The sequence below is a fragment of the Hypanus sabinus genome, chromosome 11 (genome assembly GCF_030144855.1).
Source record: "Hypanus sabinus isolate sHypSab1 chromosome 11, sHypSab1.hap1, whole genome shotgun sequence".
Classification (NCBI taxonomy): Eukaryota; Metazoa; Chordata; class Chondrichthyes; order Myliobatiformes; family Dasyatidae; genus Hypanus; species Hypanus sabinus.
Window position 1 is genome coordinate 63,647,999 of NC_082716.1, and position 23,754 is coordinate 63,671,752.

The window sequence follows — 23,754 nt, forward strand, 5'->3', positions numbered from 1 at the left end:
CATTAAGTCTGCTCTGCAGTATAAGAGACTAAACACAACCTCTTCCTTTACCTTGAACTGGCCTAGCGTATCAGTACGCTCAGCCATGATCTCCTTACTCTCCACATCCTTCTTGGTAGATACTGATGTAAAATGTCTATGAAGGTTCTCAGTCATTGTACATCAAGGTCTTTGTATATCAAGTAGTAATAAGTCACGGCAACTGGACTTGCTGTGTTGTCTAAAAGACATTTTGCAGGGGTAGAGATGTAAGTAGCTGATAGGTGGTGTCATACCCCACCTCCTCTGTTCAGGAATGTGTTTTCCAGTTTGACAAAGATGCCTTCTACCCTGGCATTTCCACAACAGTTCACACCTCCATTCATGCAAAGATGAGACTAATGACCCTCTCATTATCTCTACAATTCTTAACAACCCTCATGTGATTTTAAACTACTCACAGAGTTTATAAACTGGAAAACTACCCACCATGGATCAGAACTGAAGAAGTCTCTCAGATGAGTGGCAAAACGGCTTCTAGACATACCAGCAAGTCCATTTGCCTTGGTTTATTACTGCTTGATATACTGATGTAAAGTACTCATTAAGGACCTCACCCACATCTTCCACATCCAAGCAAATATTCCACACCCCTTTATCCTCTAGTGCTCCTACTCCCTCCATGATTATCCTGCTGTTTCTGATGTTTGTAATAGAATGCCTTGAGATTCTCTTTGATCCTATATGCCAAGGACCTTTCATTGCTCCTCCTGGCTTTCCTAATTCCATTCCAAGTTCTTTTCTGGCTTCTTTATAATTCGAGCTTCCTAAACTTTACAGATTTTTCCTTTTCCTTCTCCTTCTTGACTAAATTCCTCACCTTTCTCGACATCCAAGATTCTCTTACCTTGCAATCCTTGTCCTTCTTTCTGACTAGAACATACTGTACCTGTCCTGTACTCTGCGCAGATGGTCTTTAAACACACTCCACGTGTTGGATGTGAATGCCCATGAGCAGCTGTTCCCAATTAATTCTCCTTAGTTTCTGCCCAATGCTCTCTTAATTTGCTCTGCTCCAATTTAATACTCTCCTGCAAAGTCTATATTTATCCTTACCTATAGCTACCTTTAAACTTAGGTAACTGAAGTCACTGTTCCCCACTGAAAGGTCTATTGCTAATTCCAATACAGCCCATCTTCTTGTTGGACGATCTACATATTGATTCAAGAAACCCTCTTGGATGCAACTAACAATTTCTGCCCCCTCTAAGCCTTTTACACTAAGAAAGTCCCAGTTTATATTAAGAAAGTTGGAATCCCCATGACAACACTATTGTTTTTGTACCTTTCCTTAATCTGCCTGCATATCTTTTCCTCAAAGTCCTGGTAGCTATTGGAAGTTCTGTAGTATAATCCCAACAGGGTGATTGCACTCTTCCCAACTTTGACTTCTATCCATACAGACTCAGTGGATAGCCCTCCATTATGTCCTCTCTGAGTGCAGCTGTGATATTATCCCTAGCTGGTAGTGTAACTCCCACCTCTTTTACCTCCCTCTCAATCTTTTCTAAAACACTGAAATCCTGGAACATTCAGCAGCCATTCCTGTCCCCCTCTCAATCAAGTCTCTCCACAACATCATAGTTCTATGTACTAATCTTTGTTCTAAGGTTACCACCTTTATTCATAATACTCTTTAAAATACACACACTTCAAACTATCCATCCCATTGTATCTGTTATTCTGCTCCAACCTGTTTTTACTGGCCTTCCTCTCCATCCCTCCACTTCCCGATCTGGTGCTTTGGTTCCCATCCCCCTATCAAACTGGTTTAAACCCTCCTGGTAGCACTTGTGTACCTTCCAGCCAGGACGTTACTTCTCCTCCTACTCGGGTACAACCTGTCCCTCTGGTATAGTCACCCTGTCCTAGTAAAGGTTCCAACGATACAAGAACCTGAAACCCTGCCTGCTGCACCCTGCACCAGTTCCACAGCCCATCTGCTATCATCTATCAGCCTATCTACTATTCATCTCTACTACCATCCTATTCCTGCCCTGACTAGCATATGGCACTGGGCGTAATCCAGAGATTACTACCTTAGAGGTCCTCTTCAGCCTCTTTCCTAACTCATCATGCAGGACCTCTTCCCCAGTTCTACCCATGTCACTGTTGCCAATGTGCACCATGACTTCTGGCTGCTCTCCCTTCCCCTCTGCAGTCAGTCTGAAACATACTGGACCTTAAATACCTGAAAGGCTACAAACCATCTTGGTTTCTCATTTGCAGCCACAGAATCTCCAGTCCATCCCACTAATCATAGAGTTTTCTATCACGATTGCTTTGCCTGAATTTAACCTTCCCAGCGGAGCCTCAGAATTGACATAGAGACACTGGCCTGGCTGTTGCTGCTGTGCCCTGATAAGTTGTCTATCCTCAGCAGTATCCAAAGGAGTATGCCTGTTGCTGAGGGAATGGCAATAGGGGAATCCTGCACTAACTGCTTACTCCCCTTTCTTTCCCTGTTGGTTACCCAATTACTATCTGAAGTCTGCACTCTGGGTATGATCACTTTGGCAAAAGTTTCATCCATGAGGTTTTCAGCATCCTGGTGGTCCTAAATACATCCAGAAGAGACGGGTAGACCATAAAACCATAAGACATAGGAGTAGAATAGTCCCATCCAGTCTGCTTCACCATTCAATCAATCATAGCTAATCCATTATCCACCTTCTCAGTCCCATTCCCCGGCCTTCTTCCCATATCCTTTGATGCCATTTCCAATCAGGAACCTATCAATCTCTGCCTTAAATACACCCAATGACTTGGCCTCCACACCTGCCTGTGTGTATCAAATTCCACAAATTCACCACCCTCTGGCTAAAGAAACTTCTCTGCATCTCTGTTTTAAATGGGCACCCCCTTTATCTAGAGGCTGTGTACTCTTGTCCTCGACTCCCCCACCATGGGAAACATCCTTTCAACATTTGAAAGGTTTCAATGAGGTCCCTACCCCATCCTTCTAATTTCCAGGGAGCACAGGCACAGAGACACCAAACTTTCTTCATATAATAACCCCTTCATTTCCAGAATTATCTTTATGAACTCTTCTGAATCCTCTCCATCTTTTCTTAGATAAGGAGCCCAAAACTGTTCACAATACTCAAGGTGAGCCTCACCAGTGCCTTATAAAGCCTCAGCATCACATCCCTGCTCTTGTGTTCTCGACCTCTTGAAATGAATTCTAATATTGCATTTGCCTTCCCCACCACTGACCCAACAACGACTCCCAAGTCCCTTTGCATCTCAGATTTTTGGATTTTGCTCCCCATTTAGTAAGTAGTCTACACATTTATTTCTTCTACCAAAGTGTACGACCGTGTATTTTTCAACATTGTATTTTATTTGCCATTTTCTTGCCCATTCTTCTGATCTGTCTAGGTCCTTCTGTAGCCTTCCTGTTTCCTCAACACTACCTGCCCCTTCACCAATCTTCATATCAACTACAAATGTAGCAACAAAACCATCTATTCCATCATCTAAATCATTGATACACAGCATAAAGAGAAGCAGTTCCAACACCAACCCCGATGGAATACAACTAGTCACTGGCAGCTAACCAGAAAAGGATCCTTATGTTCCTACATTTGCCGCCTACTAATCAGCCAATGCTCTAACCATGCCAGTACCTTTCCTGTAATACCATGGACTCTTAACTTGGTAAGCAGCCTCACGTGTGGCACCTTGTCAAAGGCCTTCAGAAAATCCAAATATACAATATCCCCTTTATCTATTCCACTTGTAATCTCCTCAAAGAAAACCAACAGGTTTATCAGGCAAGATTTTTCCCTAAGGAAATCATTCTGACTTTGTTCTATCTTGTCCTGTGTCACCAAGTACTTCACAATCTCATCCTTAACAATTGATTCCAACATCTTCCCAACCACTGAGGTCAGCCTAACTGGTCTATAATTTCCTTTTTGCAGCCTTCCTCCTTTCTTAAAGAGTGCAGTTACATGTTAAATCTTCAGTCGTCTAGAACCATGCGAGAGCCCAATGATTCTTACAAGACCATTACTAATGCCTTCACAATCTCTACCGCTATGCCTTTCAGGACCCTAGGGTGCAGTTTATCTGGTCTGGGTGACTTGTGTACCTTTAGGTCTTCAGCTTTTTGAAGACTTTCTCCCTAGTAATAGTAACTGCACTCAATTCTCTTCCCTCACACCCTTCAACACTTGACACACTACTAATGCAAAATGCTCATTTAGTTCATCTACCATCTCCTTGTCCCCCATTATTTCTCTGGCCTCATGTTCAAGTGGTCCTATATCCACTCTCATCTCTCTTTTATTTTTTATATAATTGAAAAAGCTTTTTTTCTATCCACCCTTGATATTGATTGCTAGCTTGCTTTCATATTTCTTTTCCCTCCTAATGATTTTTAGTTGTTTTCCATAAGTTTTTAAAAGCTTCCCAATCCTCTGTCTTCCAGCTAATTTTTGCTTTCTTTATGCCCTCTTTTTAGCTTTTACATTAGCTTTGACTTCCCTCGTCATCCACAGTTTCCATTTTGCCATTTGAGTATTTCTTTGTTTTTGGAATACATCTATCCTGCTTCTTCCTCATTTTCCCCAGAAACTCAAGCCATTGCTGCTCTGCTGCCACCCCTGTCAACATTTCTTTCCAATTTTCCTTGGCCAACTCCTCTCTCATACCACTGTAATTTCCTTTACTCCACTGAAATACTGCTATGTCAGACTTTACTTTCTCCCTACCAAATTTCAAGTTGAACTCAATCACTGTCTCCTGAGGGTTCCTTTACCTTAAGCTCCTGAATCACCTCTGGTTCATTACATAACATCCAACCTAGTACAGGTGGCTCCTGTTTTTCGAACGTTCGCTTTACGACAGCTTGCTGTTACGAAAGACCTACATTAGTATCTGTTTTCGCTAACCAGAGGATTTTTGTTTTTATGAAAAAAATACGCCCACTTTATACGCGTGTTCACCCTGAAAAGACTACCATGACCATGAAGCCTTGCACGGGCAGTTGTGTGTGCGTGTACGTGTGCAGGTGTGTACGTGCCGATTTTTTTTCTGCAAATCGATTTTGACTTGCTGTCTTCCCGATTTTGATAAGTGAAACTACACCGTAAATACAATAATTCTAATTTTTATAGGCTGTATATTTATCATATCATTCCTACTTTTACTATATGTTCATGTTATTTTAGGTTTTATGTGTTATTTGATTTGATTTGGTAGGTTATTTTTTTGGGTCTGGGAACGCTCAAAAATTTTTCTCATATAAATTAATGGTAATTGCTTCTTCACTTTACACCATTTCGGCTTACAAACGGTTTCATAGGAACGCTCTACCTTCGGATAGTGGGGGAAACCTGTATAGCTGATCTCCTAGTAGGCTCAATGACAAACTGCTCTAAAAAGCCATCTCATAGGCATTCAACAAATACACTCTCTTGGGATGCACTACCAATCTAATTTTCCCAATCTACCTGCATGTAAAAATCTCCCATGACTAGCATAACATTGCCCTTTTGACATGACTTTTCTATTTCCCATTGTAATCTGTAGTCCACATCCCAGATACTGATTGGAGGCCCTTATATAACTGTCATCAGGTTCCTTTTACCCTTGCAGTTTCTTAACTCAACCCACAAGGATTCAACATCTTCTGATTCTATGTCTCATGTTTCTAATGATTTGATGCCATTTTTTACCAGCAGAGCTATGTCACCCCCTCTGCCTACCTTCCTATCCCTCCGAAGCAACATGTAACCTTGGACATTCAATTTCCAACTACAACCATCCTTCAGCCACAATTCAGTGATGGCCACAACATTATTCCTGACTATCTGTAGAGGTACAACAAGATCATTCACTTTATTTCTTATACTCTGTGCATTGAGATGTGTACTGTATTTGCTGCCCTTTTTGATTCTGCAGCCCTAATGCACTGATACTCACCCCGCCCCCCCACTGGCTACAATTTTATCCTATCATCTGCCTGCACTTCCTGACAGCCTGACTGCACACCACCTTTGCTTTTTTACCATCCATCATTTCCTGAGACCCTTCACTCTGGTTCCCATCCCCCTGCCAAATTAGTTTACACCCTCCCCAACAGCTCTAACAAACCTGCCTACAAGAATATTGGTCCCCCTTGGATTCAGGTGTAAACCTTGTTTGTCAGGAGCTGTTCCTTGACCTTGTCAGTCGGGAGCTGAAGTTGGGTGCACTTCCTGCAGATGTAGTCATCAGAGAAACTGTTAGGTATCCTGTAATCCAACAATTTTTAGGACAAGTATTTCACTGTTTGAACTACCATCTTGCCTGTGTCTCTCAAGCTTTAGCTTCTCAACTTAAGTTGTACAATCAAATAAATAACTCCAAATACTCAGCACTCTTAACCTCTGCCTTTTCTTGCCGAAGCCTGTTGAGCCAAAGCCTGACAATGCTAATAGTGGCCCACTCCAACCACAGTCGCTCCGTTTCAACCTAACTTATTTTTATGGGCCTTTGCTAAGTTACTAATAATCCAAGTGATCTCCCATTCCAGAGACAAGTCCCAATAGGCACTACTCACTTATTTAACACTGGTACATAAACTCAGCAAGTAACCATCTCCAACACTTTTTGCAATCTCCTGGTCTGCAGACAAGTTCCGAGAGGCATCGCTTACTTTTTTAAAACATGAAATCAGTCAGGCAGCATGAACACAATAGGCTGAATAACCTTTTAAATTGTAAGAAAATAAGAGAAAATGTTCCATAATTCTTAAGTTTTTAAAAAAATCAAATACATTGCTAACCACTGCTCCAAACTTTACTTCAGGGTAGGCTGATTGCTTGAAGCAGATCACATATAAACATCCAAAAAGCTTACAAAGGAGGGAGAAAAATGCACATGTTTCTATGCTGTTCTATTTTTCTCTGCTTCATGTAGTTCTGAGCAATATGACCTTGAAATCAGAGAACCTTGGCTTATGATTAAAGCCCCTCCAACAGCAGATTATTGGTATGGTAGGCAAAGGAGCTTACCTGTTGTCTTTGTACCACTGGATGTGGGGAAAGGGAATGCCTTGGACTTTACACTCAAGCATTGCTTCCTGATTCAGAATCACTGATACTTCACTTGTAGTGCCAGCACCCATTATACTTGGAGGGACTTCCGGAAATCAGATGCAGGAGAAGTAAAGGAAGAGAAATAAACAAACAGACTGAGGTAAGTGGTATGAAAACTAACAGAAACTTGATTCATTACATACTTAGAGAAATTTGGGTGAAGGGCAAAAACAAGGCAATGAACAGGGTTGTAAAGGTTAGGATAGGATCTGGAATTAATCAACCATTAGTCATGATACAAGATGAAGTTAATGCTTTTAAACGTAGAGGAGGAATGAACAACAAAGGAGATGAGGGATTCCCTGGCTTCAAGATTCTCTGAATAAACAGGAGGTATCTCTCAATAAACAATTGAATATATGAATTTAAGCATGTGCAGGTCACTTAAGTCTGATCTTCCAATTAACAAGATTGCAGCTGATAAAATTGTAACCTTTACAATAAGTTCTCTGTTCCCCGAGATAACATATAACCCCTTGTTTATCAAAGATATATCAATACTTGCTCTACAAAATATTCAACAACTTCTTTCAATACTGTTAGAGGAAGATAGAGACATAGTCCTGATGTCGGGTTCCATCCCAAAATGTCACTGAGTTTGTTTTTAAAAAATAATTTCAAAGAGTCATGCCTCACCAAAAAAATACCACATCTGTCTCATATTCAACTCCTTAACATATAGTAAAAAAATTGTTCAGAGGTACAACACAGAATGTTACCTTCCAGTCCAACAAGCTACACGGCCCAGCGATCCACCTATTTAACAAGAGATTAATCATTGGACAATTTATAACTACCAATTAACCTACTAACCAGTATGTCTTTGGAATGTGGGAGGAAACCAGAGCACCCAGACGAAACCCACATGTTCACGGGGGCGGACGTACAAACTCCTTACGGACAGTATCAGAATTGCACTCTGAACTCTGATGTCCCAAACTGTAATAAGCCTTGTGCTAACCACTACGCTATCCTGGTGCCAATTTTACATAACGACCCAAGTTCTAGTTTCAACCATGAGGGTGTATCCTCTACATTGACCCTGTCAAGAATCTTCAGCACTTTAATATGTTTCAGTCAAGTTCCTTTTTATTCTTCTAATCTCTAGAAGATATGACCCAACATGACACGATGTTGCAGCAGCTAATACTGCTGTCTCTTAGCTCAAATAGCCAATACAGGCTGTGGTTTTCCAGTTAGGAAGTCGAGGATCCAATTGCAGAGGGAGGTACAGAGGCTCAGGTTCTGCAACTTCTCGATCAGGATTGTGGGAAGGATGGTATTAAATGCTGAGCTATAGTCAATGAACAGCATCCTGACATAGGTGTTTGTGTTGTCCAGGGGGTCTAAAGCCATGTGGAGAGCCATTGAGATTGTATCTACCACTCACCTATTGTGGCGATAGGCAAATTGCAATGGATTCAGGCCCTCGCTGAGGGAGGAGTTCAGTCTAATCATGACCAGTCCCTCAAAACATTCCATCACTGTACATGTGAGTACTACTGGGCAATAGCCATTGAGGCAGCTCATGTTATTCCTCTTAGGCACTGGTATAATTGTTGTCTTTTTGAAGCAAGTGGGAACACTGTAGCAGTGAGAGGTTGAAAATGTCCTTGAATACTCCTGCTAGTTGGTTGGCACAGGTTTTCAGAGCTTTAACAGGTACTCCATCGGGACCTTCTGCCTTGCGAGGGTTCACTCTCTATAAAGACATCGGCCTCTAAGGAGATCACAGGGTCATCAGGTGCAGTAGGGATCTTCACAGCTGTAGTTGTGTTCTCCCTTTCAAAGTGGGCATAGAAGGCATTGAGTTCATCTGGTAGTGAAGCATCACTGCCACTCATGCTATTAGGTTTCACTTTGTAGGAAGTAATGTCTTGCAGATCCTGCCAAAGTTGCCATGCATCTGATGTCCACTCCAAACTTGTTCAAAATTGTCTCTTCACCTTTGAGATAGCCCTCCAATGGTGTTCTGGTACAGACCTGGATTGCCAGACTTGAATGCCACAGATCTAGCCTTCAGCAGATGATGTACCTCCTGGTTCATCCACTGCTTTTGGTTTGGGAATGTACAGTAAGTCTTTGTAGGCATACACTCATCCACACAGGTTTTAATGAAGTTGGTAACAACTGCAGCATACTCAACCAGATTCAAAGATGAATCCCTGAATACAGTCTGGTCCACCAATTCAAAGCAGTCCTGTAGGTGCTTCTGTGCTTCCCTTGTCCAAACCTTCTTGGCCCTCACTGCTGGTGCTGCAGTCTTCAGTCTCTGCCTGTACTCAGGGAGTAGAAGTACAGCCAGGTGACCAGACTTCCCAAAGTGAGGGCATGGAATAGCACGGTAGGCATTCTTGATGGTGGTGTAACAATGGTCCAGTGTGTGGTTTCCTCTGGTATTACAAATGATCTGTTAATGGTAATTGCTTAGTGATTTTTTCAGACTGGCCAAGTTAAAATCTCCCAACACAATGGTGAAGGCATTACAATGCGCTGTTTCGTGCATGTTGATCCCATTGACACTGGCCTGAGGTGGAATGTATACTGCCACCAAAATGACCCCAGAGAACTCCCGTGGTAGGTAAAAAGGACGGCACTTAACTGCTAGAGATTCCAGGTCTGGTGAGCAGAACTGGGACATTACTGATGTATTTCTGCACCAAGGAGAGTTGATCATGAAACATACTCCTCCACCTCTGCTTTTGAGACACTCTATAGATCTATCCTAATGGTGTAGAGTAAACCCGTCGATCTGAATAGTGAAACAAAGGACACACATGGTCCTCATGTGCCTCTGATTCAGCACGCTGGCTCTGAGATTATCGATTTTATTCACCAGAAACTGCACGTTCGCCAGCAAGAAAGTTGGTATAGGGGGTTTAAAACGCTGTTTCCTTAAACGCACTTGTAACCCCGATCTACGGCCACACTTCTTCCATGGGCGCTTCCATCCACAATCAGTAGCTTCCATCAGTTTTAAGAAACGATAGTTTATTTAAACGCATTAAAACATCTTTGTTGACTGTACTGACCTTGGAAGCAGTTGTGCTTTTTAGCTGTATTAGGCTGAAACAAGAATATTTAATCATATCCATTGACAGTACTGCTGCTACTTGAGTCACCCCTAGGTGCTCCAGAACTAGTAGATGGGGAATAGAAGAAAAAGGAAGGGGGAGGGGAAAAATTACCAAAAGGAGAAATCGATGACCAAGCCTTCAGGTTGCAGGCTACGTAAATGGAATTCAAGGTGTTGCTCCTCCACCCTGAGCGTGGCCTCATTGTGGCAAAAGTAGCAGCCACGGACCGACATGTCAGAACAGGAACAGGTATCGGAATTAAAATGGTTGGTCACTGGGAAATTCCGTTCTTGGTGGATGGAGCGGAGGTGCCCGACAAAGCAGTCCCCAATTTACATCCAGTTTCACCAGTGTACCGGATACAGTAGATGATCCCAGCAGATTCGCAGATGAGGTTTTGCCTTACCTAGAGGGACTGTTTGGGGCCCTGAATGGAGGTAAAGGAGGAGTTATATAGGCAGATGCAGCATTTTGGTTATTTGCAGGGGTAAGAACCAGGAGGAGAGATTAGTGGGGAGGGACGAATCACAGAGGGACAGATCCCTGTGGAAAGTGGAGAGTGAGGGGAGAGGTAAAGGTGTGTTTAGTGGTAGGATGCCTTTGAAAATGGTGGATGTTGAGGAGAATAATGTGTTGAATGTGCAGTAAGTGAGGACAAGAGGAACATTATACCTGTTAAGGCAGTGGGAAGATGGGGTGATAACGGAAGTCCAAGAAATTGGAGAAAATGCAGGTGAGGGCAGCATCAGTGGTGAGGAAGGGAAGAATCAAGGGCTCTTTGAAGAAGGAAGACATTTCTAATGTCCTGGAAAAGAAAGCCTTATCCTGGGAACAGATGCAGTGGAGATGAAGGAACTGAGAAAAGGGAATAGCATTTTTACAGGAGACACGGTGGGAAGAGATGCAGCAAGATAGCCATGGGAATGAGTAGGTTTATAAAAATATAAGTAGGCAGTTTGTCTCCAGAGAGATGGAGGAAGGAGAGGGAGGTGCCAGAAATGGACCAAATGCATTTAAGGGCAGGGTGGAAGTTGGAGGCAAAGTTGAGGAAATTGATACCCAGATCCCTCTGCACCTCACAGCTTTCCAATCTCTCACCATTTAAATAATTGCTTCTTTTTAATACTCCTGCCAAAATAATTAATTTCTCATTTTTTTTATTTGCCTAAACTATGCTCACTTGATGCTTCCTAATCCGGATGATGTTCCTCAGTCTTGAAGATGCCTCTTAAGTGCATTCCTCTAAGTCATTTATATACATTTTTTTTAGAGCTGAATCTCTAGCACTGGTCCTTGAGGTAACCTCTCATTACATCATGCTAACCAGAAAATTACCTATATATGTCTCCTGTTTGCTTCCTGTTCACCAGCCCATCTACTGTCCACACCTAAATGTTTAATTCCAGACCATGAGCTTTCTGCAAGAATCTTTGATGTGGCAGCTCATTGAATGCCCCAGGAAATCTAAATATGGTGCATTCACTAGTTTCTTATTAACCACAGCCTATGACTTCTTCAAAGAGCTCCAATAAATTGATCAAACGTGATTTCTCTATCACAAAACTGTGCTAACTTTGTCCATTTATCTCAATTTTTTCAAATTGCACTGGCACAATTTTTTAACAACGGCTTCATTTTCCTTTTGGCTATTTTCCCTATTAAGATAAGTAGTATCCAGCTTCCTGCCTCATCCTGTTTGGAATAAGCAGTAAATTAATAATTTACTATTATGAGTGGCTTTATAAGAAATAAAAGTGGTGCATGTTGCATGGCAGTAAGAAACACAGGAAGGGCAGCAAGCTTAAATATGATAACTTGGACTGCAAATGATCCTCTCCAATCAAAATAGGTAAAACCTGTAAACACATAATGGCCTTGGGGTTAATGCTAGTCAATGTCAAACAATGTATAATAGTCTTTGTTCATTGTTCTATTTCTGAGAACTTCAGTAAAATTTTGTGCAACTCAGTTTGACATATGAAATTATTCATCCATGAGTTCATATGTATTATGTTTATTGGAAACACATACTACATGCTGATCAAAGATGACAACATCTGGGCAGACTGGACATGAAGAAGCTGCTGCCAAGGATGGCCCTCCCTCCCTGCGGGTGATGCACTGGCCGTGGAAGTACTAGCAGAGGGCAGGGATTCATGATAGTTTCCCAGCACAGCAACACGGAGGGCTGGGAGTGCCCAGATTCCTTCCTGTCACCGTGAGCGCTGCCCAAGCCAACGTCTGTTTTAAAGCACGGCATGGTGTAAGTATTTGGATTGGATGACCAAGAGCATTAGATTGAATCAGTATTCTTCAGGGCGATGCTAGACTGGGAAACAGTGTCCGTGGTTATTTGAAGTATGCAATGACTGAGACACACAATAAAAAAAACAAACAACAGTGGATTTGCTCAGTAGATCAAGCTGCATCAATTGAGAGATAAAAAGAGTGAACACTTCAGGCAGCTACCTGAAGATCTAAGCATTCTCCGCTTTTATTTCAAGTTTCCTGTAGCTGGTGTATTTCATTTTTAAATTACTATATGATGTGTAATATTTTTGCAAGTCTCTGATATTCGGCCCTGCTTCGAATCCATGTCTACTCACCCAACACTTCCAAGTTGAAGCCCTTCTCTGCAGTTCCGGCAATGTTGATTGTTCGACATGTGTAGCGCCCCGTGTCACTGGCTGCAGTCTTGCGCAGCCTCAGGATCTTTCCCCCACTCATTATCTGTATGGTATTACTTTCTCTAACCTAGAGGGCATATTGCAAAGATATTTTACCATGAACATTTAATCTTCAGCTCACATTATATATACACACGAGATAATATCAGGTTTTCCCAGATATGTTTCTGACATCTTGTACTTCTGATCTATTGTGGGTGGGTATTCACTCATAGCAGCATTAATATATTTCTCTAGTATCTCTATATTTCTCTATCCTCTAGGATCTGTAGATACCCCAGTACCAACTCTGCATCTATTTATTCATGTTGATAAAAAAAATAACAATTCTTTCATGTCTGGTTTTGGATGACCTTGGTTACAAGCCCTTTACATCTCTGCTTTAAGCTACCTGCATCCACAAACGTTACTGAAGCCTTCATCCTGAGAATTTTACCTTGTACATTTATCATTGTCCATGAATATCAATCATGGATAAAGATATTTCAGCTGAGTCAATTCTTTCTTTGAATCTGCCAGTAAAGACAGCATTCATTTCCAAAACCAGGCTGCATCTAAAAAGACTGTGTGCCAGTTATTCCATATTCCTAATTTTAATATAGGAACCTAGATCTCTGAAGGATCGTCAACAAAATTATTTGCATAATTTGACAAGTTACCACATACAGGCAGTCCATCTTTGTACCAGGATATGATGGGAGTAGGGTGTCCTGACACATCACAGAAGAGGCTGATTGGCTGGTTTATGACCACTGACAGGTTAGCTGGCTTTTCATTATCCCTGATATCAGGAGGGACTAGAAAAAGACAATTAAAGTTATTTCTCCAAGGAGAAAGCAAACAAAATTATCATCTTAATTGAATGAACAGAGGATAATTTGTAACCTAAAAAAATGTGCAAAATTTCATAGAATTGCAGGATAGAGTGGAGATTTATTTGGGGCATCTTATACTATATAAAATTTAATATTTATTACTTGAATTAGGATAGGGGTGCTGGGGACGTTGCACAATATCGACAGAAATGCCTCTAGAAGAAGCTGTATAATTTCCAGTCTCGTTTTCTGCTTATGCTCCATCTCCAAAATGCTCAATGGGAACCAAAAGTAAGAAGTACTTGCCACATATACCATCTTGATACAATAGTGGTTCACAAGCTAATAAACATTTCTCAAATGAAGTAACGTTAGAAAATAGGCAAAAAGGGCACAGTTTACCTACACAAGGGTCCTAATAACAATGGTGATATCAATGAACACTAGTGGTGGGATAAGTGTGATCAATCCCTTGGTAGGACTGAGAGAATATTTATTCTCTCTCATTCATCAGTTTAATGCCCTCTTCAAAAGACAGCACCACGGACAGAAACACAATCCATTAGCATTTTACTCAAGCATCAACCAGGAGGGTGTGCTCAAATGTTTGGGAGGGATTAGATTCCAAATCCTCTGACTCATTGAGCCAAAAACACACACTGAAGTTTAAAAAATGCTTTAAAAGGGTTAGAAAGGACACGATGACAGGAAAAAGGTACAACTAAAATTGGTTCCAGTCATGCACTTATGGGAATTATGAAGTATCTACACAAGGAAAGTTTTGGCCTTTAGATTGGAGAGAGTGTACATTTGGTTACCTACCATGGACCTTGAGCTGGTATTTTTTTTCTGTTGATCCGGCCTCATTGACTGCCACACAGACATACTCTCCATCATCATGCAGTGAAACTGTATCAATGAGCAAAGTCCCATCATCCAAAATGGACACACCAGGCTCACTTCCAGTTAACTCTCTTCCATTACGTAGCCACTTGATTACAGGTTTTGGGGTACCTAGTAACACAGAATTACATGATAAAAGAGTCTCTTTAAGTGGTACAGTCTAGTTACATGTTCAAGAAAACTAAGCAGTTATCTTTGATTTAATTGATTTCATTTGGACTGTATAACTGTTATGGAACATTATATAAAGCTACCACAAGAGAGAAATACTATTTAGATGGTGGTATCCCCAATAAAGAACCCATAAAAATGCTTTCCTTAAAATTGTACAGCATTTTCAAATATATTTTGGTGATTAGAACTCATCTTTCACCTTTAATTGTCTTTTTTTCCAATATTTGACAATATTTTAATAGGACTGATCAAGTTTACCTTCCTCGTTGGCTCCAGATATGTAACAGATCACATAACATTATTAAATATGTGCATTTGTGATCAGTCTACTTCTGTAATATTTATCAATGAAAAAGATCATTTCTTTGCAGGTGGATACACTGAAGAATGAGGATTAAAGTAAAAGTTTATTGAAAGAGAGGTTTTTATTTTAAGCAGTGACAGAAAGAATTTAGGAAGATTACAGATTACTGTATTGTCCCCATTTTACTGTATTTTCTTGGTAAGATCATTCCTTAAAGAGACTGAATGCCCTATTATTGAAAAGGTTAAATCCTTGCTAAGATTAATTGAGTGGCTGTACTATATATTTTAAATCATATTAGATCTTGCTTGGATTTAACCACCAGCAAATGCATTTTTAATCTTACTGCAACTTGACAATATCATTCACTGACTGTACAAGAGCTTCAATCAGGATATATCCTCTGGGTACCTAGTCATTCCTCCAGATTTCTAGTTGGATTCATTCCTCCAGACAGGCAGAGGTTGGGCAGGCTAAGATTAGTGGCTGGATTCACACACAAGCTGATTAGCAGTCACTGTAAAACTGGCACGGTTCGGGACAACTGTTGCCACACCCGATGGAGAACGTGAGACGGAGAGCTCAGGAAATAAATCAGTAACAAATGACAAACATGTGTCTACCGCTATTGTCTATAAAGCTCTGTTACCCACTGTAATGTTGATAGCAGAGCTTTATGGACCATTACAATGCAGATTCATTATAAGTATTAGGTATCTGTCTCCTTCCAAATAGGTATGATGAAGTACTACAATCTTTTAATTCTACTAAATTCTTTGAATAATAATTGAGATTTGAGTTTAACGTTGTCTGCCAGAGTGTTTCTCTCTGCTCTTTGTTTATGGAGATGCCTTCATATTAGTTCTGGGTGTTTATTCTTCTTCTGAGGCAATTAGCTCATTGTAAGGCATCCCATTCAGTTTTGTTTCATGCTTCCCTCCCCCCAACTCTACAACTTTATTTTCCACAAGTACAGATACAAGTCCCTTTTAAAAGTCTCAATTAAGTTTGTTCCAGTTGCCCTCACAGGCACTGAATTCACTCTGCGCATGCAAACAAAGGACAATTTCTCACATTTCCTATATGCAAATTATTTTGTATCTTCCTGTGTCGATTCTCAAACCATTGGTAATGCTGACAACTTCTCTCTTTTTACCTATTTTAAATCAGTCATGAAGGTAGATCAAGTCTCCTTTAAACTTTCTGTTCCTCCACCTTTGCAGCTAAAATCCCTCATCCCATGAACCATACATATAAACCTCATCTGCAATCTCTTCAGGATTTTCAGATCCATTCTGAAACACGACATCTAGAATTGGATGCAATACTCTCAATCTGGTTTAACCAGCACGTTATAAAGGTTTCACATCTTATTCTCGCCTCTGTATATAGAGCTCAGGATTCCATATGCTTTATTAATAGCTTTCTTACGCGATAGCACTTTCAAAGTTTAAGGCAATTTGTGCACATCCTTTAGAATGGGTTAACATTTAGCCTAAATCGTCTTTTCTCTTTCCTTCTGCCAGAAATGCACCACTTCACAGTTCCTTTTAAATTTATTCTGTCACTTGCCCATCCATATCCTCTGGTAGCTTCTACTAAAATTTTGGAATTTTATCCATCATCCTCATGTTAACTTAATTACAAAAACAGTGGTCTTAGCCCTGATACTCGGAGATGGTTACTGTATTTTCTTCTTGTCTGCAAAACAACCATTAACATTAATTGTGGAACACAGCAGGCCAGACAGCATCTATAAGGTTCTCCTGCTGTGTTCCACCAGCATCTGCAGATTTCCTCGAGTTTGCTCTTTAAGTTAACATTAATTTCCTGCTTTCTGCCCTTAAGCCAATTATTGATTTTCAGGCTATCACTTATTATTGATTTTCAGGTTATTCCATGAACCTTAATTCTGCGAATTGGCCTTTCTAAAAGATATTTGCTTTTCTTTACACAGAAAACACAAGTTCATGTGGCACTCTCACTGAAATCAATGATTTTACAGCAAATGCAAAATAACATCTGTTACATATAAACAGCAGCTATTGGTCTCTTTGCATTGAGGGTATATTTAGGAACCACAGGTTGCATACTGTTGAAAACTACAGGCTTACCATTTGGATTAGTAACCCCTACTGACCATTATGGAAGAACTAAGATTATTGGGTTATGATTGTGTCTGAAAGAAATTTTGACTCAAGCTCACATACTCCACACACAATCCATGACATTCTCCCACTGGATCAAACCAAAACCTGATAATAAAACATTTTAATCAATCATTATAATTTTTAAAAAACTATCCAGCTATCTCTTATCCCAGAATTATGTTACATACCAATCTCTATAAAACTATGACAAATAATGAGTTCACAACATCCCAAGGAATTATGCAAAGCTGTGTGTATGCAAGCGAATGGTAACATAAAATAAAGCGTATACATTAACCAAAATGATGTGGATTAGAGGTCATGCCAGTTCTCAGAGCACAACCTGATACAGTGTGCAGCATCTCCCAGAAGATCATGTGAATCGTGATATGAGAAAATGCTACAAATTCACAAGTAGAGTGGAAGATCAATGTTAAACTCTTCCCAAGGACAAGCTATCATCTCACTTCACAGCCCACTGATATTTCATTTGCAGTTCTTATATTTGTAAGAGCAAACAATGGACTAAAACAGCACATAGAAACTTCACAACAAATCTGTCCTCAACAGCATATGCTGAATACTATCTGCATGTTCCTATAACCCATATGTTATCCTATGTAACAGAAAGCTTTTAGTTCTGCACCTCAGGACATTCCATTATTTTCCCTGCCTGCAGTGTTAAACTGGGCATTGGAAAGTATTGCAATAATGCCACCTAAAACACAAAGCATCTTTACTGAGAATACAATATTGAATGGATATTGAAATGCAGTAGTAATGCATTTCATAGACATACCTTTGGCTGGACATGGAAATGCAATACGCTGGTTTGCCATTCTCTCTTGGAAAGGAGTATTAAATGGAGGTCCTGGGTCTTCAACAACAGGAGGTTCTATAAACAAAATGGAAATAATATCTACTATTTATTCAATTCACCATGAACAGAAGACTAAAACATGCGTTTGGAAGAGTCACAACTGGTTCAGTCATCCTTCGTTTGGGTTTTCAATCTTCTTGCAAAGATCACCTATTACAATTAGAACAACCAGGAATCCAAAGATAATCCAACCTTCAGCTCCCCCCAGTAATCATTTTCTGAAATATCCCTCCCCTTCAACTACCTCCTACATTATGCAAACAACTCCTGGATTTCTAATGTACAGTCAACACCAGTATTCTGACCTGAACCTGGCTCATCCCTCAGACACTGTCTTTAGCTTATCCATGAGTTCCATCACTTATTCCATTGACTCCATTCCACTAAACCATTTAGTTTCAGATTTCCTTTTCTGTCTTCCATGCTGGTATTGGCTGGTTTTATTGGTATCTGCTGTTGGTTCAATCCACTGAACCCACCTGATTCTGTGATAAAAGATTTCAGACCCAAAGTGTCGTGCAGTCCACCGCAAGGCCCAGAATAGCAGCAGTGCAATGGAGAAACTTTGGGTATCACCGAAACATCATTCTCAAATATGCTAGCTTTCACACCTTCTTAAATGCTTTGAATATTGAAGCAAAGAACTAGTATGTTGCCTGCAGTTTGCATGGGAAGAATGCAATTTGGAAATAAAAATAAACAAGAACTTTTGAACAATTAAAGACATTGAGCAAAAGATCCCTAAGTCATAAGGGTTGGTAGATTAATTGGCCATTGTATTTGCCCTTTGTGTGTAGGAGAGTGATAAAATCTGGGGCAGGGGGAGAAGAAGAGAATGTGGTGAAAATAAAAATGGGATTAATGTAGGAGCAGTGTAAAATAGGTGATTGATGTTCAATGTGGACCTGAAGGCAAAAGGGCCTGTTTCTATGCTGCATCTCTCTATGATGAACAGGTTATTTTTAGTAAAGGAACTTATCTTTCCTTACTTTTCTTCTTGACATACCCACTATTTATACTAAATGCCCTATGGTTGTGAATCATTTATCAGACCTAGCTTGGAACATGATCCAAGAAAAGCCAGGACCAACAGGCTCCAGGACATCAGACTGATGAACTCACGCTGATTTGAGTGCATTTTATGTTACATTGACTATTTATTATAAACTATTATAAGTTACTATGATTTCACATTGCACATTTAGACGGAGATGTAACGTAAAATTTTTTATTCATGTATGTGAAGGATGTAAGAAATAAAGTCAATTCAATTCAATTTAATTCCCCAGTTTATTGGAACACAGTTCTGAAGTGGGTTCTCCTACCTTGAATCATTCATATGCTGGAAAAGCACTAACGGGGTTAGCAGCTCTATCCCTTCACTCTAAATATTTACATGTCCTCTGATATATGCTTCCTTACATACCAACTCTCCTCTTCAAAAGTAAATACTTATGCTTGCCTCTGCCTCTTTTTCCCTTTTTGCAATTCCTAACAATGCTTCATCAACCAAATCTATGCTTATTTAATTCATCAGACCATCATCTTCTCTTCCTTACCCCCAACTAGTGGATGTAACCTTGAATGGTTTTATCCTGATTTATCTAATCATATACAGGACAATGCAATCCCCAAATAATCTATTATTTAATCTATTAATAGAAGAAAATCTATTTAGTGACTCAGAAATTGCCAACTATGGAGCAGAAGATGAAACTGAAAAATGGCGCAAACAGAATTTATTTTCACATGCTTGTATACAAGCATATATTAGATGATGATAAAACATAGGTAGCCTACATAAATAGCCTCGCTTGAACAGTGAAAATTCATCAGTACTGTAAGCTTTTGCTTTGAGGAAGCTGCAGGTCTTGACACAAAAACATTCACAAATGTTTTTTGACCTGTTGTCATTTTGGAAAGTAGAGGAAGATTTGAGAATGAATTTTGTGAGATGGGAAAGGCTGGGAGAATGGAGACAGCCTCACAGCAAAGGATGTAAGACTGCAAGTGGGAGAAGAAGATTGGGGGAGTGGGTGGGCAATGTGGTGAGCATTCCAGGACAGTGTGAATCTTTGCTGGAGAGATGACCAGGAACTAGGAGGGGCAAGAACTTGACTGGTGGTGAAGTCCATAATAATAACTGTGGGTTGGGAATCCTTTGGAAATGAGGGGATGGAGCCCACATTGGATGGTGGGGGAGCAAGATATTTGAGTGAGATATTTGAGATACCTTAACCATTTAGTCAATAATTGGGGTGGTGATGTGAACAATCACTTAGGAAGTAAGTTTAGGGAGAGATCTACATTGAGGAAGGTACTATTCTTGACTTCTCAACAACATTACCAAAGAAATAACTTAAACCCTCTGCTAAAATATACTTCAATGTTCAGGCCTCAAATATGTAGATTATATCCAAGTCATGTTAACTGAGCTTTATATGACATTGAATGTGAACACACATGCCCTGTGGCCTACAAGCATGAACTCAGATCAAACTTCCATAAGTCAGATAGATTTAATAAAAAAATTTTGCTCACATAACTCATAAAGTACTGTACTATGTGATAATTTTTTCAGGTCCCCATGCTTTCTATAAAAATATCATTATTGCAGTTAATGAAAATTTGTGGTCTATTTGTTGTATGTTGGCATTGCTTTATTTTTAAGACCTCTGACTAATACCATTATTTTTTCTTTTTTTAATGTATATGCTTGTTTAGTCTGCAGTGCCAATGAATACCAATATTTTATCCAAAAGGTTCTCTACACCTTTGTCACCAGTATTCAACTCAGTCAATGGTAGGACATTTTGCTCTTCAGATTTTCACTACTTTGCCAAAAATGTCTTTATTTTTCATCAGTACCCACCATGAACCTGTACAGTTGTATTTACTTCATGTTGACCAGCCACATTCTTGGCAACACACGTATAAACTCCATCATCATTGAGTTTGACCTTCTTAATAGTCAATGTTCCTTCTGTGTCCACACGGTACTGTTCTTTATTGAATGAAACATTACTCTTTCCCTTATACCAGCTTATGCTGGGAGTTGGCACACCATGTGCATTGCAGGGGATATCAATCCTGTGACCTGCTTGGACTTTTATAATGCGGGGTCCAGACCGAATTCTTGGAGGAACTAAAGAATAACAAATAACATAATTTTTAGAACACAAGAACACAATTTTTAAGATAGAATCTCTGTCTTTCAGCATGATACCATATCTAATAGTAACCACTTTGGACGAAATAAAGATCGTACTATTTGATTTTGTTGGATTTAGTTTGAAACTTGTGATATAAAATATTACTCCATTTTCCCCAACAGTGGTATTAACACTATTAACACTAATCCGTTGCACAATTTTACCTACTTCATTCAAATTAAAAGCAAGTAGTGGAGAGCTGAGTTTAAAGTGTTGCTCAAAACTTTAGATATGCTAAGAAATACAGGTTATACTAAGCCATCACTTCACTCTTCTCAGTTACGTTCTCTTTAATAGTGCTTGGCGTCTTATTGTGGATGACTGCATTAACATCACGGTTATAACCAAAATTACCTCTCAGGATGTGACAGCTTGTTTCTTATTGACAGCTATTCCATCACCACATCCTTCCCACTGATCCTCCCCATCCACCACAAACCCACCTTCCCTATATGAAAATATTCTCCATTACTGGCTTTGCACCAAACGAACATGATGACTTTGTGATCCTCATCACTGAATAATGTTTCAGTATGTTTCTCTACTAAAGTGGCAGCATCTCCTCTGAGCATCCTCACCTTATTTTAAGACTCGTGCTAGCCGTGTAAACTGAATCCTCTGAAAACCTGTTTTCTCAGTTTTTGACCATGGTTTGTATATAATACAGTAACTGGTCCTGGCCAAATGATATTTGGATTTTGCAGAAGGGGTAATATAAGACAACAAGCACCCAGTTATTGTAGGGTTAACCAGGTATCACTTCCAACATGTGCAAAAATTCAATTAAACTGTCTGAGATATTTGTTCTTTCACAGGTTCTTTGATTAGCAGCACTTTGATAGGTTAGACACTCTAATCAATATAGTAGCATAATTTTTGTTCAATAAAAGCATGATAATAGCTTTAATACTGCAGTATACAGGATAATGTTTAGTATCAAATGACATTTACTATCAGCAAGCTCCCTGGCCTTGCAAATGTAACTGTGCAGGTGTATTTACAAGGTGCTGCAGGTAGCTTTTTTTTTCACAATAAAATTTTAAAATATTGGTTTTCCTTTCCTTTGACCTCATCTAAAGTAACATGCTCATTACTGGTTATCATAATGGAAGAACTTTAGAAGTTTTACAAGAATACTTTCTGGGATGAGGGACTATGGTTACAAAGGCAGACTAAAGAGACTGAGAGTACACCTGACAAAGGATCTAGAGAGAGTGGATGGTTGGAGGCTGCCGCCTTTGATGGAGGAATGGTGGACGAGATGTCACAGGTATAAAATAAAGGGGAAGCATAACATGATTAGCAACTTCCCTGCAGAATCTAGAAAGTACTGCTTGTGAACATGGAGGGGGCAGGTCCCATTGTGGACTTTCCAGGAGAGCTGGATAGATTTATGGTGACGAAAAATATTGCAATGTTGGCGATAAAGAGTCAGGGGTGGAATTAGTGATTTTACTTGTAGAAAGATGGGACAACATACAGAATAGCGTTCTGTGCCGTAACCATTCTATGATTCTCTTTACTCCATCCATAGTCAATGTCGATTGCCTGATTTCATAAACATAGTCCAATTCATTTGCGAGTAGATGGCAGTGACTGATGTTTTCCTTATAGCTCACAACCTCATTGGCAGCTCTTTGCCAATGACTGGTAGTTTAAGTTATGGAAGAATATGAACAAATTAACTTTCTGATACATTTCTGGACACCTTAAGGTGAGATGAAAAGAAGGAAAGAGGTTCTCTAATTTCAGGGCCCAGTAAATTCTCCAGAGAGTCAAAGGTACTATGGACAGAGGTCACCAACAAGTTCAGCTCCTAAAGGACAATGATGCAGTATTGCAAAAAAAAAGTTTAACAACTTGACAACTGTAATCAAGATCAGTGACGCCATTATCAAATCCCTTCTACAGCTGCCCTACCAGAATTGCACATTGCTCTATAACAAACCATCACTCATCTCACAACAACGTCCATCAGACAGGTCTTTGGCTTCGCATTCATGAGTTCAACCGAACCTCATATTTACTACCATTCCAAATCTGACACCAACTACTTGCAGCATCTGCAGACCACCAGCTGCTCAAACTTGGCACATCACCCAGACACATTGTAAGGCAACCATACAGAGGTTCGTCTGTTTTGTGGGAGAAGGTTCTGAGCAACAGGTGCCAGCAGCAGCAGACTGGTGCAAAGACCAGTAGGATGAGAGAATCCATGTGTTGGAGACTAATGAATGTTTTCCTGTATCCTAATGAATATCATTCCGAAAGTTAATAAGGATTAACATATGGCTTTGATTATATCATGTGGCCCAGTCTAGTGAGGCCACTGTCAGCAGTCACCCAGCTTGCAAGCCTCTGTCACTTGCTATAACACTGAATAATCTTCCATGTGACGGGAATTTCTCAAAAAAGCACTTGGCAC

The 23,754-nt window shown here is 40.0% G+C and overlaps 1 protein-coding gene across 1 annotated transcript in view; it reads right to left on the minus strand.

Annotated features, from left to right (window-relative positions):
• Positions 1 to 23,754, minus strand: part of hmcn1 (hemicentin 1) — a 501,533-nt gene that overhangs the window by 220,493 nt on the left and 257,286 nt on the right. Inside the window, exons 24-29 of the mRNA XM_059984517.1 lie at positions 20,990 to 21,262; positions 18,037 to 18,132; positions 14,529 to 14,720; positions 13,558 to 13,688; positions 12,811 to 12,958; positions 7,044 to 7,170 (exon numbers count right to left, since the gene is read on the minus strand). Coding sequence (XP_059840500.1) covers positions 7,044 to 7,170; positions 12,811 to 12,958; positions 13,558 to 13,688; positions 14,529 to 14,720; positions 18,037 to 18,132; positions 20,990 to 21,262 — 967 coding nt within the window. The remainder of the gene's footprint in view (positions 1 to 7,043; positions 7,171 to 12,810; positions 12,959 to 13,557; positions 13,689 to 14,528; positions 14,721 to 18,036; positions 18,133 to 20,989; positions 21,263 to 23,754) is intronic.